Genomic DNA, 13,646 nt, shown 5'->3' with positions numbered 1-13,646 from the left:
CCCAGCGCGGCGGGACAGCCGCAGCGCCAGCGCCAGCTCCAGCCGCAGGGCAGGAGAAGCTCTCCTGCGGGCAGGACCAGGAGCTCCTGAGCCAGGGAGGAAACACGGCTCGGCCTACTTACCGAGCCGCCCAACGAGCCTCTGCTCCGCCAGCCGGCACGCTGAGTCACGCCGGGGACACTGTCGGGACACGGATGTGTCACAGTATTGTCGAGAGCGGCCTCCCCGGCGAGGGCACACGAAACCAGAGCGGACGCTGCGCCGCGTGATTCACCCCGGGCCCGCTGGACTCGGCATCGCCGCTGCCGCTTCCCACCCACCCTACCGACACCGCTAACGAGGAATAAACCATTGAAACAAGACCAGACAGAACCACAACAGACAGCAACGGTGACAATAAAGGTCTTTGTCCCAGCCATCCACCCACACACCTCCAGCGCTCATCCCAGACCGCAGGACCGCACAGGGGGCAAATTCAACTCGCTGGAACGGCACAAAGCTAACTTGTCCTATATTGTGATCTATTTTTAATCCTTTTTGGCTAAACTGTATGACTTCACCTTGATACGGGAAGAGTGGCAGCACTAACGGCAGGGAGGGAGCGGGGCCGGAGCCAGGGCAGGCTGAGGGAACACAGGGCCACCCTGCAGCCAGACCTGGCCTTGGCTCCTCTGAGCTACAGAAAACACATCATCCTTCACAGCAACCTCTTTGTTGTGGGCTGTGAGCACCTCCCAACCACAAGGAAACTGATACTATTCAGTCAGTAACTTGACAAGATCCAAGAAGTTCGGGTGAGTAACTGTACCTCCACAACACCTAGACTGACTGTGCCTGGCTTAAATATATCTGTAGCCATTAAAAACAGTAAATTCCTAGTCAGTACAATACAACTGATGTACTTCTTAAAAATACAAACACAGTACTTAATCTTTGGCATTCCAATAATAAAAATAATAAATAATTGGAAAACCATGCCTAAAGTTCGAGACGTTCAGTCCCGGAGTGTTGCAGAGTTCAGCACACGCCGCCAGAGCCCGGGGAAGAGTCCTGCCCGCGCCTGCCACCCAGCCCAGCAGCTCCCAACCCGGCACGGAGGCCACACTTAAAAAGGAGGAAGAAAAAGCACATGCACATGGAGCCAGGTAGCACTGAGACATTAAACAACGACAACGTTACAACAGCTATCAAATTAAACGGCGCTTACATAACCCACGCAATCCGCAGCTATCATCTAGTTCAGTAAAGCAAGACTTGTCCAAGCCAGAGTATTTTCAAGTGCTTTTGGCTCGATAGCTATAACCAACGGCTAAGCCAATATTTTATAATAAATATATCATCTTACCAAGAGTAGAGGTTAAGCAAGCAAGCAAGCACACTGCTGCTTGCTCTTTAAAAGCAGCAGCCTTGCCGTTTGCCAACACGGCTAAATCGGCACCAGCCGAAAGCAGAGACGCGGGGCTCTGTCCGCACGCCACGTGTCCCTCAGCGCTCCCGCCACCGCGGGCCGACTCGGGAAACGGTGTTTTCTCCACCTGTTTGCTGGAGAGTTTGCCCGTTTAACGTTTCCCGAAGGCTACAGACGAGCTGCCTTTAGGCAAACTTACCACAGATTTCATCAGGGCAGGATTCTGGCCGAAGCTTCGGATTCACGAGAGCCAGGCAGCCAACTCGGCAGCTCGCGGCCACCAAACAGGCGCTGTCCTGCCCGCCCTCCACGCCTCCTCAGCACCGGCGCAGCAGCCTCTGCCGCATACCTGTGACCCTCCTCATCCCGGGGCAGCGCTGCAGGTCACCAGCCCGGCCAGGACACCCGCACCAGCACCAGGACACCCGCACCTGTCTGCAAGTGAGCAACTCCAACTGGTCCTGGAGGCCCTGGGGTGCAGGGGGCAGCAGGACCTCCCTTCCAGCCGTGCAGAGCCGCCAGGGAGCCATCAGTGGCTCACGGACCCGCAGGCGCCAGCGAGGTCTGCTCGAGATCCAGACCCCAGCAGCAGGAACCCGCAGACACGCAGCTCCGAACCACAAATCCGCATCTCGGTTCATCTTCACAACCAGGCTCAAGCACCTCTTATGGAGCAGCCAGTTCAGCTTCGGTTCCAGACACCGCGTGGTCTCCAAGCACCGATGGTGTCAGCCCAGCCTCCTCCTTCCCACCAGAAACCGCAGCCCGGCCTCCTCCACCCCACCAGAAACCTCTCGTGTCCACACCAGAACCTGCGGGACTTTATCGGGGAAACGTGTCCGCCTTCCCTCAGCAGAAGAAACGAAGCGAGTTTTCGCAGACACACCGAGAGCTGGAGGAAAAGAAGCCTGGCTGGTGTTCAGCACAAAAAAACAAAATCGGGAGAATGTGAAGCAATGTCTCTATTGTGATTTCTCAAGGATTAACAAGTTAAATACTTTTGTTGACTTATTTCAAAGCTGCTGACAGTTTACACAAGTAACTCCGCAGCATGAAGGAGACTCGATACTCTCTCTCCCACTGCAGAAACCGGAGAAGCTGCTGGAGGGAGAGGACCGCAGGCAGAGCGCGAACCCAGGCATTCCTTGGGCTCTCCTCCCTCCCAAAAGCCTTCCCCGCTGTTAGTTTATCTTCCAGGTCACTCCATCTTGGGAGATAAAATGCTGCTCCATCCTCCGAAGACCTTAGCGCCAAGCACGACCTGCCCTGCCGGGAAGGCAGAGCAAAGCTCCGCCCAGCACCCAAAGGAACCTGAGCTGGCAGGACAGCACCAAACCACCACTAATCCGCAGAGCTGGGCACAAAAAGGACGTGCTATAGCTTCACTGTGCGGCACCACGGAGTCACTCCTCATATCCTGCCGGTGTTCTCAGAACTGTAGATATTTCTTTTGATTATGGGCAAGGTTCCTAATTCCTAGAAATCAGGATTCTGACAAGTACCTACATCCTGCAGCGCACAGGAAATACGGTTAAACGAACAGCAGGCGGAGGAAATTAACTAGTACAAATACACACCTTGAGTTTGTTGCCCAGTCAAGACATCATCTGGAAGACAAACATTCCATAACACATTTCAGGAATGGAGCTTTTGGACTGGTTTTGTTGGGGTTTGGCGCTGTTTTGGTGGTTGGGTTTTTTAAAACTCTTTTAACTGCAGTTAGCTTCCAGGCCTGTGCAGTTTAACCACATCTCTTATTATAAAATGAATTACAAGCAAATTGCTGCTGCTTTGCAGAAAACAATCCCTTTCCTAAGGTTTTGTGTTCCTTCACGGGAGGGGAGAGCAGCAGAGGAGGGGCAGGAGGGACCCCAGAGGCTGTTCAGAGCCCCAGGACCCGCCGGGGCCCACGCTTCTGAAGGGCAAAGCCCCCTCCAGGTTCTAACAACCAAACGGCAGCAGCTCAAGCCCCGCCAGCAGCAAAACCACATTCCTTACAGCGGTGCTCGAGCGGAGGAGTCGCCCAACCTGCAGCTGCGTTCCTGCCCCGCTCCAGGGAGCAGCGTGTTCTGAGCGCGCCCGGCCCCGCTGCGTTCCTGCCCCAGCCAGACCTCTCACCCAACACAACGGCCCCGCTGCGGTGTCTGCCCCAGCCAGACCTCTCATCCGACACAACGGCCCCGCTGCGTTCCTGCCCCAGCCAGACCTCTCACCCAACACAACGGCCCCGCTGCGGTGTCTGCCCCAGCCAGACCTCTCATCCGACACAACGGCCCCGCTGCGGTGCCTGCTCCAGCCAGACCTCTCACCCAACACAACGGCCCCGCTGCGGTGCCTGCTCCAGCCAGACCTCTCACCCAACACAACGGCCCCGCTGCGTTCCTGCCCCAGCCAGACCTCTCACCCAACACAACGGCCCCGCTGCGGTGCTGCCCCAGCCAGACCTCTCATCCAACACAACGGCCCCGCTGCGGTGCTGCCCCAGCCAGACCTCTCATCCGACACAACGGCCCCGCTGCGGTGCTGCCCCAGCCAGACCTCTCACCCAACACAACGGCCCCGCTGCGGTGCTGCCCCAGCCAGACCTCTCACCCAACACAACGGCCCCGCTGCGGTGCTGCCCCAGCCAGACCTCTCACCCAACACAACGGCCCCGCTGCGGTGCTGCCCCAGCCAGACCTCTCACCCAACACAACTGCAACAAACAGTCAAGAGGAAGTAGCAGTGAAAGCAAAAGTTGAAATTTACGAAAGTCAGTGAGGTTTTCTCTGTTCATCAACACAAATACTTACAAAATTGTAAGTAAATCAAACTACTGCTCCACATTGATATTGCATCTACAACTTGTTATTGACTGAAGCTGTTAGGTAAGTGGCCTGGAGGTTTCCAGCTCCCTCGGAGAAGTCCCAGCTTGCATGGCACAGAGTTTAATAAGCAAGAGGTCTTGGCCCCACACAATCCCCCAGGACTAAGAGCTGTCAGTTTAGCCCGATCCAGCTGAAATCGGCTGCCAAGAGCTGCAGCCCCATCGGGTCCCATGACCCCAGCACAGAGCATGGCCCACGGCTCCAGCGACGCCCACCAGAACACCACGGATCAGGATAATATCCGAGTCCCACAGCCTCCGAGCTGGCCCCTGCGCACACAGTCCATCTCGCACAGTGAGCTGCATCGGGTTTGGAAAGGATAAACAGCATAACCCGCTGAACCTCTCGTTGTCTGAAGATGCAGCTCCAAAGAGAAGCTGCAGTGGTTCACTCCTTCACACAATATCCCCAGATACTCGGTTTACTCCCTTCTGACAGCGAAGCTCCTTCGGTCCTCAGCTCGCGCCTGGCTGTGTTTTCAGAACAAACCACAGAAGAACGGCACCAGCGCCTCATGAAGCTGCAGAGGAGCCGAGGGGAGGCCGGGCAGCACCCACGGCCACGGCCGCCTCCCAGGAAACGGCACCTGGCAGGAACACCATAACCTTGCGACTCCATTCGCCACCACACAGTGCCCTCCAACGGCCAGCCCGCAACACGGAGCTGCAAACACCGCTGCCAACGAGACCCGCGGCATCGGCACCGGTGCGGGGCAGCCGTGGGAACCGGGGCCTGAGCGCGGGCAGCCCGAACAAGCTGCTGGCTGCCCAAGCTGCTGGCTGCCCAAGCTGCTGGCTGCCCAAGCTGCCCAGCACCGCGGGGGGACACGTCAGCCCCGCGCTGCCGCGCTCCAGACCCACCTTCACACCAACCGCCCTCACCACGGTAAAGCTGCAGTTTACCCAGCAGCAGTGGCCAAAATATGCTGACAACTCATTAAAAGCAGGTTTAAAAAGCAAGCTTTTATAAAAAAAAAATCTATTGACCTACTGGGAGGCACAGCCTATTCATTTTGTTACTGTGCCACAAGTAGATATGCAAGCCCTTTCATTTATTAAATGTTTTCTTAACTGGGCTTTTTAATCAGCATTTAAAGTTTTACGTGTCCCTGGGCAGGCAATGCACTTAGAATCTATAAAACCAATCCAGATTTTTTTTTTTCCCCATTTAAAAAGTCAATAAATAAGTTACTATCCTGAATTGCTTATTACTAAAACCCTGTGTCACCGCGGTGACCAAGGGAGGCCCCTGCTCACACTGACGAAACAGCGGTGGCTTTTACATATCCAGCGCACTCAGAGCAGAAGCAGTCTGCGTTCACAGCGCGGTCACGGCAGGTCTGTCTGCTCAGGAGCTCAAGGGCTCTTCCCACATAAAAGCCTCCTGCCGCTCACAAGCCGGGTGCTGAGCGGGACACCGGCACCAAACCGGCTGAGCAGCAAGGGACAGGTTCGCCATCCAGGCAGCGGGTCGGCAAACGTCGCCTTCAAGTTTAATTCCAACCATCCAGGACACAGACACCTCTCCCAACAACTCGCCATCACGCGCAGTTCAAAAGGGATGGTTTGCTGAAAATGCCAAGTAGAGCAATCCAGCACGGACCCCCACGCCACCGCTTGACCATCGGCTCAGGTCGGGGAGGGAAAACTGAAGCATGTTACCTCCGTAATAAAGACAGTGAACCGGTAAACGTGAGACAGCAGATTCCCTGCCAAGCCTCCGCAGCCCCACGGACGGCACCAAAACACACAGACCAACTTCATCAGCAGGACGTTAATTAACAGGGAAGGAGATGCCCTCAAGGACCATCATTCCCGAGCAGCAAAGCCACCAGGAACACGCACCACCGGAGCCACCACCCCACGCGCCGGTTCTGAGGCGGTTTGCACAAGAGGCAGTTTGTCCGTCACGCCGCAGCCACGCTCCTCACGTCCTGGCCCCCGCTGGGCCTCCCCGCGACCCCCGCGGCAGACCGCCGCTCGGTACCAGGGTGCCAGCTGAAACGCAGGCCAGCCTCTGCTGCACAGAACGCACCCCATCCGCAGGCACCGCTTCCACCGCAGCACGGAGCTGGCTTTGCCTGTATTTACCCGGAGCCGCTCTCATCGCAGGCAGAAGCCGAACGCTCCGGGATTCATTTCCGACACACAAGGCTTTGCCCGGTACGGTGCACAAGAATTAAGATGAGAAAAAAGGTTAAGCTGCAGTGACTGTATCCAGAACCATTTATTTTAAGGCACATGTAATTATATCTCACACATCAAGATATTTTCCTGAACATAAGCTCCCTTTTGACAATTTCTAATGCATGACAAAACGTCATCTCAGTAGGAAGCTTGCAATGTCATTTTATTCAATCACAAGCCATGGAAGCTGAACGGCAAAGAGGGGAATGCTGGACTGGAGAGAAAGCTTCACATGCCAACTCTTTCTGCCTGTACTTCACAATGAAGAGATACTGTTTCTTCAAGGATCACCTCTCTGGGCAGCCCGTGCCACAGCTGAAGTCACCCCACAGGGGAAAACCATACACAGCCCATTTGAGTTATGGCTAATTGTAACTAATAGATTAATCTAAATACTTTATAGCTCCTATTTACAAAGAGGCAGATTTATGTGAACAGCATTTGAAGAAAAACACAGTGTGAGAGTGGCTAAATGCAATGGTTGGCTTGTCATTCGTGACTCAGTGAGTCCCCAAACTACTGAGCGTCTTAACGCCTATCAGAGTATTTGAGCAAAAATAAGAACAGATGCCCAAACTGAAGGTAATCTCTGAGAACTACAGCTATTCACAGACTCATGTGGGCACAAAGCCTGCAAACACCTAAGCATATGCTTAATTTAAGACATGAAGTAGGCCTACTGACACGTACACCTCCTATGCAAGTAGAAGTTAAGCCTATGCTTAATTATTTGTAAGAGAGATTGCAATTTTAATGGGAAGCCATTAAGAAAGTCTAGCTTACACTTAAATAACTGTTTTCCAAGCAGCAAATGCACTAGGACAGGTAGTCCTACATAAGGCCTACTTAAAGAACAAAGTAGGAACCAAGGTAGGAACACAGGAAAATGAATGGTCTAAATATGTCTGCATGCGTGATTCAGCCTCTCAAGATCTGCAAAGAGATTTTGCTTTTCAAAACACAACAGCTCAAATCTGAGCCAACGCTAATGGGAAGTCGTTACCCACAAACAACGGCGTGCAATGAAACTGTGAAAGTACCTGCCCTTCAGCCGCTCTTCCGATCCACCGTCAATGAACCAACTTACAGCCGTTCTCCCCAGGAGGCTCCCCTCGTACGGCCGTTCCTGTGCCCACAGCTTCAACGGCGGTTCAGGCTGTTGGTGTGTGATATAGCCGTTCCTGTGCCCACAGCTTCAGCAGCGGTTCGGGCTGTTGGTGTGTGATACAGCCATTCCTCTGCCCACAGCTTCAGCAGCGGTTCGGGCTGTTGGTGTGTGATACAGCCGTTCCTGTGCCCACAGCTTCAGCGGCAGTTCAGGCTGTTGGTGTGTGATACAGCCGTTCCTGTGCCCACAGCTTCAGCAGCGGTTCGGGCTGTTGGTGTGTGATACAGCCGTTCCTGTGCCCACAGCTTCAGCAGCGGTTCGGGCTGTTGGTGTGTGATACAGCCGTTCCTGTGCCCACAGCTTCAGCGGCAGTTCAGGCTGTTGGTGTGTGATACAGCCGTTCCTGTGCCCACAGCTTCAGCAGCGGTTCGGGCTGTTGGTGTGTGATACAGCCGTTCCTGTGCCCACAGCTTCAGCGGTGGTTCAGGCTGTTGGTGTGTGATACAGCCGTTCCTGTGCCCACAGCTTCAGCGGTGGTTCAGGCTGTTGGTGTGTGATACAGCCGTTCCTGTGCCCACAGCTTCAGCAGCGGTTCAGGCTGTTGGTGTGTGATACAGCCGTTCCTGTGCCCACAGCTTCAGCAGCGGTTCAGGCTGTTGGTGTGTGATACAGCCGTTCCTGTGCCCACAGCTTCAGCAGCGGTTCGGGCTGTTGGTGTCTGAACGCACAGCCCGCGGGGCTGTGTAACACGGCCGTGTTCCCCTCCATGCCCTCCCTCACCCTGTCCCTTTGCCTCTTTCTTCCACCCCACTTCCATTTGTGGCCTCCTGATGTATTTTTACAGGATCTCCATTCTGCAAAGCGTCCAGCACCATCACATTGTACAGCACCTCAGAAACCAAAGGACCGGCGCACTGCTCCGTGCAGGTACAGCCATTGCAGCACCCACGACACGGGACCATGACGGGTCACGGCAGAGACGGCAAAGCCTCGCTTTTCCAAGCAGCTCTTGTCCAAACAGCTCGGTTTCAGCGCAGGACGGGAGCGGCAGACGCGTGTTCTTTCCTGGAGCACCACGACCCCTCCGCAGGCAGGTCCCCAGGGCCGGGGTGGGACACGAGCACCGACGCACAACGGCCCTGGCTCCCCGGGGAGAGCCGGGCAGCGGCTCCGCTCCTCCGTCCAGCCGAGTTCTTCATGTATTCGCCTCTTTAACATTCTGTGCAAGTACCAGCAGTTGAGGCAGGAGGCAGAGACAAAAGGTATCAGGCAGCGCACAACAAAAAGCAGCAGCCAGGCTGCGCGTTCTGTTCTCAGGCATGCACCGGGGACACAGCAGGGCCCGCGGGTTCCCCTGCTCCTCGCGGATCGCACCTGCTGATATCCTCAAATCCCTCCAGCACGTGGCCGCCCCGCAGCCCAGGGCAGAGCCCACGGCACGGACACGGCCCTGCCGCCGGCTCGGCCTCACCCGAATGCTCATGGAAACAACCGGGGGAAAGCATTCTCCTGGACTCTGTGCTCGCTGTCTAGGCGCCCCAGGCTCTTGCAGCGCGCTCTGCTCTGCTCTCCTCTCCCCCACCTTCGCACACATACACCGCAGTTAAACCAGGCTGCTCTCATTGCTTTATAAATCAACAAAAGCAGAACCACCCCCCGTTATAAAAACATTCACTCCAGCCAAAGAACCTCCTTTCCAATTAAACAGTACAGTCATCTAGATTTGGAGTCGTTCAAATGTAATAGGTAATAAAATTGTCTGGCAGCTTCCCCAGTCACAAGATTTTTCCTTTTTTACGCCAGTTTCTTCTCTAGCATGGAGACTGGCAGAGAGCCCTCGTGTTTATGTCCATAAAACCGGACATGACACTGTTATTGTTGTTATTATTCGCTCCTGTAGAATGCAACCCAGGGCCAGCAATATACCTGATACTGACAGCTGACATGCCGAAGTCACAGAGCAGTGACACAGCTTGCCCCTCTCCTGAGGCTTTATTACACTGCCCGCTAAGAAGAAGTACCTCACCGAGGCAAGGAAAGGAAAGGGCATTAACTACAATTTTTCACATTCACGCAAGATAAAGTGGACTGTTCTGCCTATGCATATTTAATTTGTTGGTGCTGCATGCGGTTCCGCAGAAGACATCGGCTGATAAAGCCCGAACACGGTGATTAGCTATCAGAGTCCCGCCCAGTCCACCGAGCTCCATCTGCGCTGGGCACCAGCCCGTGCCGGGCACCGGGTGCGGGCACGGCGGGGAGCGGGCGGCTCTCCAAACCCGAGCGGCCTCTGCCGCTGCCCGGGGACACCGGCGGCTGCTCCCACCCACGGCATCTCCCCCGCCGCCCCGGCTCTTTGTTCGCCGCCAGCGCCCGTCGGAAGCGCTGCCGCTGCGGATCCGGCCCCGGGAACCGGGAGCCGCTCTGCGGCGGGGCTGCAACCGGCCGCCGGGCCCCCGAGCCGCTCCGGCAACGCGCCCCGGGCAGCCGGGCCCGGCCCGAGGGCTCCGGGCGGACGGACCCGCTGGTGGTCGGCGGGTGGCGGCACCACCGGCCGCTCACCGGGACCCGCCGCCACGTCCACCCGCCCGCCCGCCCGCCCGCCCGCGGCTGCTGCCGGCAGCGCCGCCGGGGGACGCGGGGCCCCGCGGGGCGGGCTCGCCGGGCGCCCTCCCGGACCGACCCTCGACCTTCGCCCGGCCGGCGGAGCCGCCGCCGGGCCCGGCTGCCCCGGCCTCCCCACTCCGCGCTAATGGCGCTGGGCGGGCGCGGCCCCGCACCGGCACACGGGCGCGCACACGTGCGGCACGGGCACACGCGCTGCCGCCCCCGGCCGAGCCCACCCCGAGCCGCCCCCGCCCCGACCCACCTCGTCCTCGGAGAGCCCGTACACCGGCTCCACCGCCGCGGCCGCCATGGAGCCGCTGCGCGGGGCGTCCCGCCGGGCGCCGCTGCCGCCCGCCCGGCCCAGGTGAGCCGCCCGCCGCGGCCGCCGCTGCTGCTGCTCGCCCGCGGGCGGCGGAAGGCGGGACCCGAGCGGCAGCGGGAAGGGGCCGGGGGCGGGGCCGCCCGGGGCCGCCGCTCGGGGGCGTTGCTGGGGCCCGCCCGCGCTGCTGCCGGCGGCCGAGGCTCAGGGCGGCCGCGGGAACGCGCTCTGCCCGCGGCGGGAGCCCCGGCGGCCCAGCGGGGCGGGGGCGGGGGCGGCTCCGGGGGGAGGCCCCGCCGGGCCCGCCCGCTCCGCCCGCTCCGCTGCCGCCCGGGCCCCGCCGGCCGCGCGCGGGGCGGAAGGAGCGCGCGCAGCGGAACAAAGCGCGGGGGGCAGCGCGCGGGCGGCGCCCCCGCCCCTCCCGCCCCGCCCCCGCGCGGCGGCAACGGCGCGAGGAGCGCGCGCCCCCCGGCGGGCGGCAGCGGCGGCGCGAGGATCGGGCGGGGCGGGGCGGGGCGGGGCGGGGATCCCGGAGCGGGGATTCCGGAGCGGGGGGCCCGGAGCGGGGATCCTGGAGCGGGCCGCGGGGATCCCGGAACGGGGATCCCGGAGCGGGGATCCCGGAACGGGGATTCCGGAGCGGGGGGCCCGGAGCGGGGATCCCGGAACGGGAATTCCGGAGCGGGGATCCCGGAGCGGGCCGCAGGGATCTCGGAACGGGGATTCCGGAGCGGGGGTCCCGGAGCGGGGATCCGGGAACGGGGTGTTTTCCGGTCCGCCCCCCGGCGCGGGGCAGGCTGGCGAGTCCCTCCCTGCTCCCGTTAACGCGGCGCGTTTTGCGGAAGCACAGCACGCGGGGCACTCGCAGCGAGGCGACTCCCGGGCCAACCCCAGTCACACTCGGGTTCTGAATCGCTTCCTTGTTTGATTTCTGATCCCTGTTCAGCGGCGCCCGGCCCCGCCCCGCGCTAATCGCTCCTTTACTATCTGGCTGTTATCTTTTGGCAATATAATAGTGCTTAAGTACAGGCTAATGAGCTATAGTTGACGTGAGAGCCGTTTCAAACCCATTTATGCTTTTACAGCGGAACAACTGATGTGCACTCCGCTCACTTCGGAGTACGCGATGCGTTCACAAAGCCACGTGGAGCTGGTGACACGGGAAGGACCCCCTGTCCCCGCACTTGGGCACGGCAGCCGGAGCGGGGCTGTACCGGAGCGGGGCTGTACCGGGAGGGCTGTACCGGGAGGGGCTGTACCGGCGCGGGGCTGTACCGGGAGGGCTGTACCGGGAGGGGCTGTACCGGCGCGGGGCTGTACCGGGAGGGCTGTACCGGAGCGGGGCTGTACCGGGAGGGCTGTACCGGGAGGGGCTGTACCGGCGCGGGGCTGTACCGGGAGGGCTGTACCGGAGCAGGGCTGTACCGGGAGGGCTGTACCAGAGGAGGGCTGTGCGGTACCTGGGTCTGCGTTCAGCAAACGCCAGCAAAGCACCGGGGACAGCCAGTGGGAGGAACACGGCAGAGCACAGGCGACCGGCAGCCCCTGAACCTGACCCATCACGGACAGAAAACCAGCACGATGGGCCGGTCACTGTGCTTTTACAGCGAAGTGTAAATGGCCACTAACAAAACCGGTCACTGGAGGAGCTCTGGGCTAACTGCTTGCCAGACACAGCAGCCTCTGTACGTTCAGATATCATCTTACACCTGTTTTGTGCTCCACCGAGCCGAGGGAAAAGGGAAACGGGAGATCCCGTTTTCTGGAGAGGTTCCACAAGCATTCCGTAAGCCAGAAGGATTTTTTCCAGCCTTTACGAAAGCTCTTTCTGAGGAAGGAAGGATTTGACCTCTGCCCAGACAGCAGGGCACACAGCTAAAATGGCAAGCTGTTAACGTACAGCGGTAGCCTTTGTACTCACGTGTGTGTCTCCTGGCCATAAACCACACCTGATGTAGTCGGCAACTGGCACGTCTCACAAGGGTCTTCCCCGGCACCGTCCTCTGGAGCCGCTCGGTGTCCCCATCCCCGGAGGGTCTGTCGAGGCGTCCCTGCAATGCGAGGTCCAAAGGAGCCCCTGGGCCGCCGGCTCAGTCAGCGGGCCTCGTGTCAAGGACAATCCGGTGTTCAGAGTCTCTCTCCCGAGCTCAGATCAGTCTCCAATCTAGATGTAGAGGTTTTGCCCATGCTGTTCATCACCCACCTCGGTGCTCCAACAGCAGCTGCTCCAGCAGCTCTCAGCCCCTGGGTGCTCCCAAAGTCAGGATTCTCCCATCATTCTCTCCACAAGGTCCTTCTCTTCAGGCCCCTCCATCTGCCTTGGACTCTGTGCTACAGCTCCAGAGCTCTGCGCAGGAGCACAGGTCTCTTTTCTCTAAAGGCCGTTTCTTCCATGGCCTTTGGTGCCTGTTTGGCATCAGTACAAGTCCTGCCTCTCCCTGGGGATCTGACCACAGACAGATTAACTGAGTCCAAATCATCCGCAGGACTGTCTCGGGAAATTCAGGTGAACCTGGGATATGCAACAGTATGATTTCAGGAGTCCTTACAATTGTTTTCTGCAGCCAGTTTTGTCACCTCCTCAGTTCTGTGCACGCCGGTATCTGCAGGGACTGGCAGCTGAGAGCATCAGCTGCAGCGCGGAACTGCTGGGAACCTGGCGTGGAGACGAGAACAGCTACATTTCTGAAGTGGAGAACGAAAAGCGAATAGGTGACTGTAACCCAACGACTGTAACCGGACTGTAATCCAAACGCTGTAAATCTGGTGATACACAGGGGAACATGTACGTGCGTAAGCTGAATGAAACGATCTCTCATGACGGAGCAGAAAATCAGCACTCTCTGCCACTAACACATCAGCCTCCCCGCATTGTGAAGCTTTGGGATCAAATCTGGGATGGAGATTTCTTGTTTATTTGGTCACGAATACTACACGCATAATTCCTCTTCTGAACTGTATTTAGAACAATAGATGGCCCTGGAGAGATGTCATTCATTTGAGAATGCTGACATGAAAAATCTCCAGGTGCAGCTCCAGTGATTTATAACTAGCCTCTTTATGTAACGAAGCCCCATGAATTATTTAAAATTTTCAGAGAAAAAATAGATCCAATATATATAATGGATGGTGATTCTCATACAACTGTGTG

The 13,646-nt window shown here is 58.1% G+C and overlaps 1 protein-coding gene across 3 annotated transcripts in view; it reads right to left on the bottom strand.

The window, feature by feature from the left end:
• NEDD4L (NEDD4 like E3 ubiquitin protein ligase) overlaps nucleotides 1-10,533 on the bottom strand; it is a gene marked incomplete at its 5' end in the record, with an annotated part of 122,404 nt that extends 111,871 nt beyond the window's left edge. For all 3 annotated transcript variants that reach the window (XM_080361976.1, XM_080361977.1, XM_080361978.1), the window contains one exon: nucleotides 10,439-10,533. In XM_080361976.1, coding sequence (XP_080218102.1) covers nucleotides 10,439-10,486 — 48 coding nt within the window. The remainder of the gene's footprint in view (nucleotides 1-10,438) is intronic.
• Between the last annotated feature and the right edge of the window lie 3,113 nt (nucleotides 10,534-13,646).

This window comes from Nesoenas mayeri (genome assembly GCF_963082525.1).
Source record: "Nesoenas mayeri genome assembly, chromosome: Z".
In the NCBI taxonomy this organism is placed as follows: Eukaryota; Metazoa; Chordata; class Aves; order Columbiformes; family Columbidae; genus Nesoenas; species Nesoenas mayeri.
The sequence above is the reverse complement of the archived record's forward strand: the minus strand, read 5'-3'. Positions and strand labels throughout refer to the sequence as shown.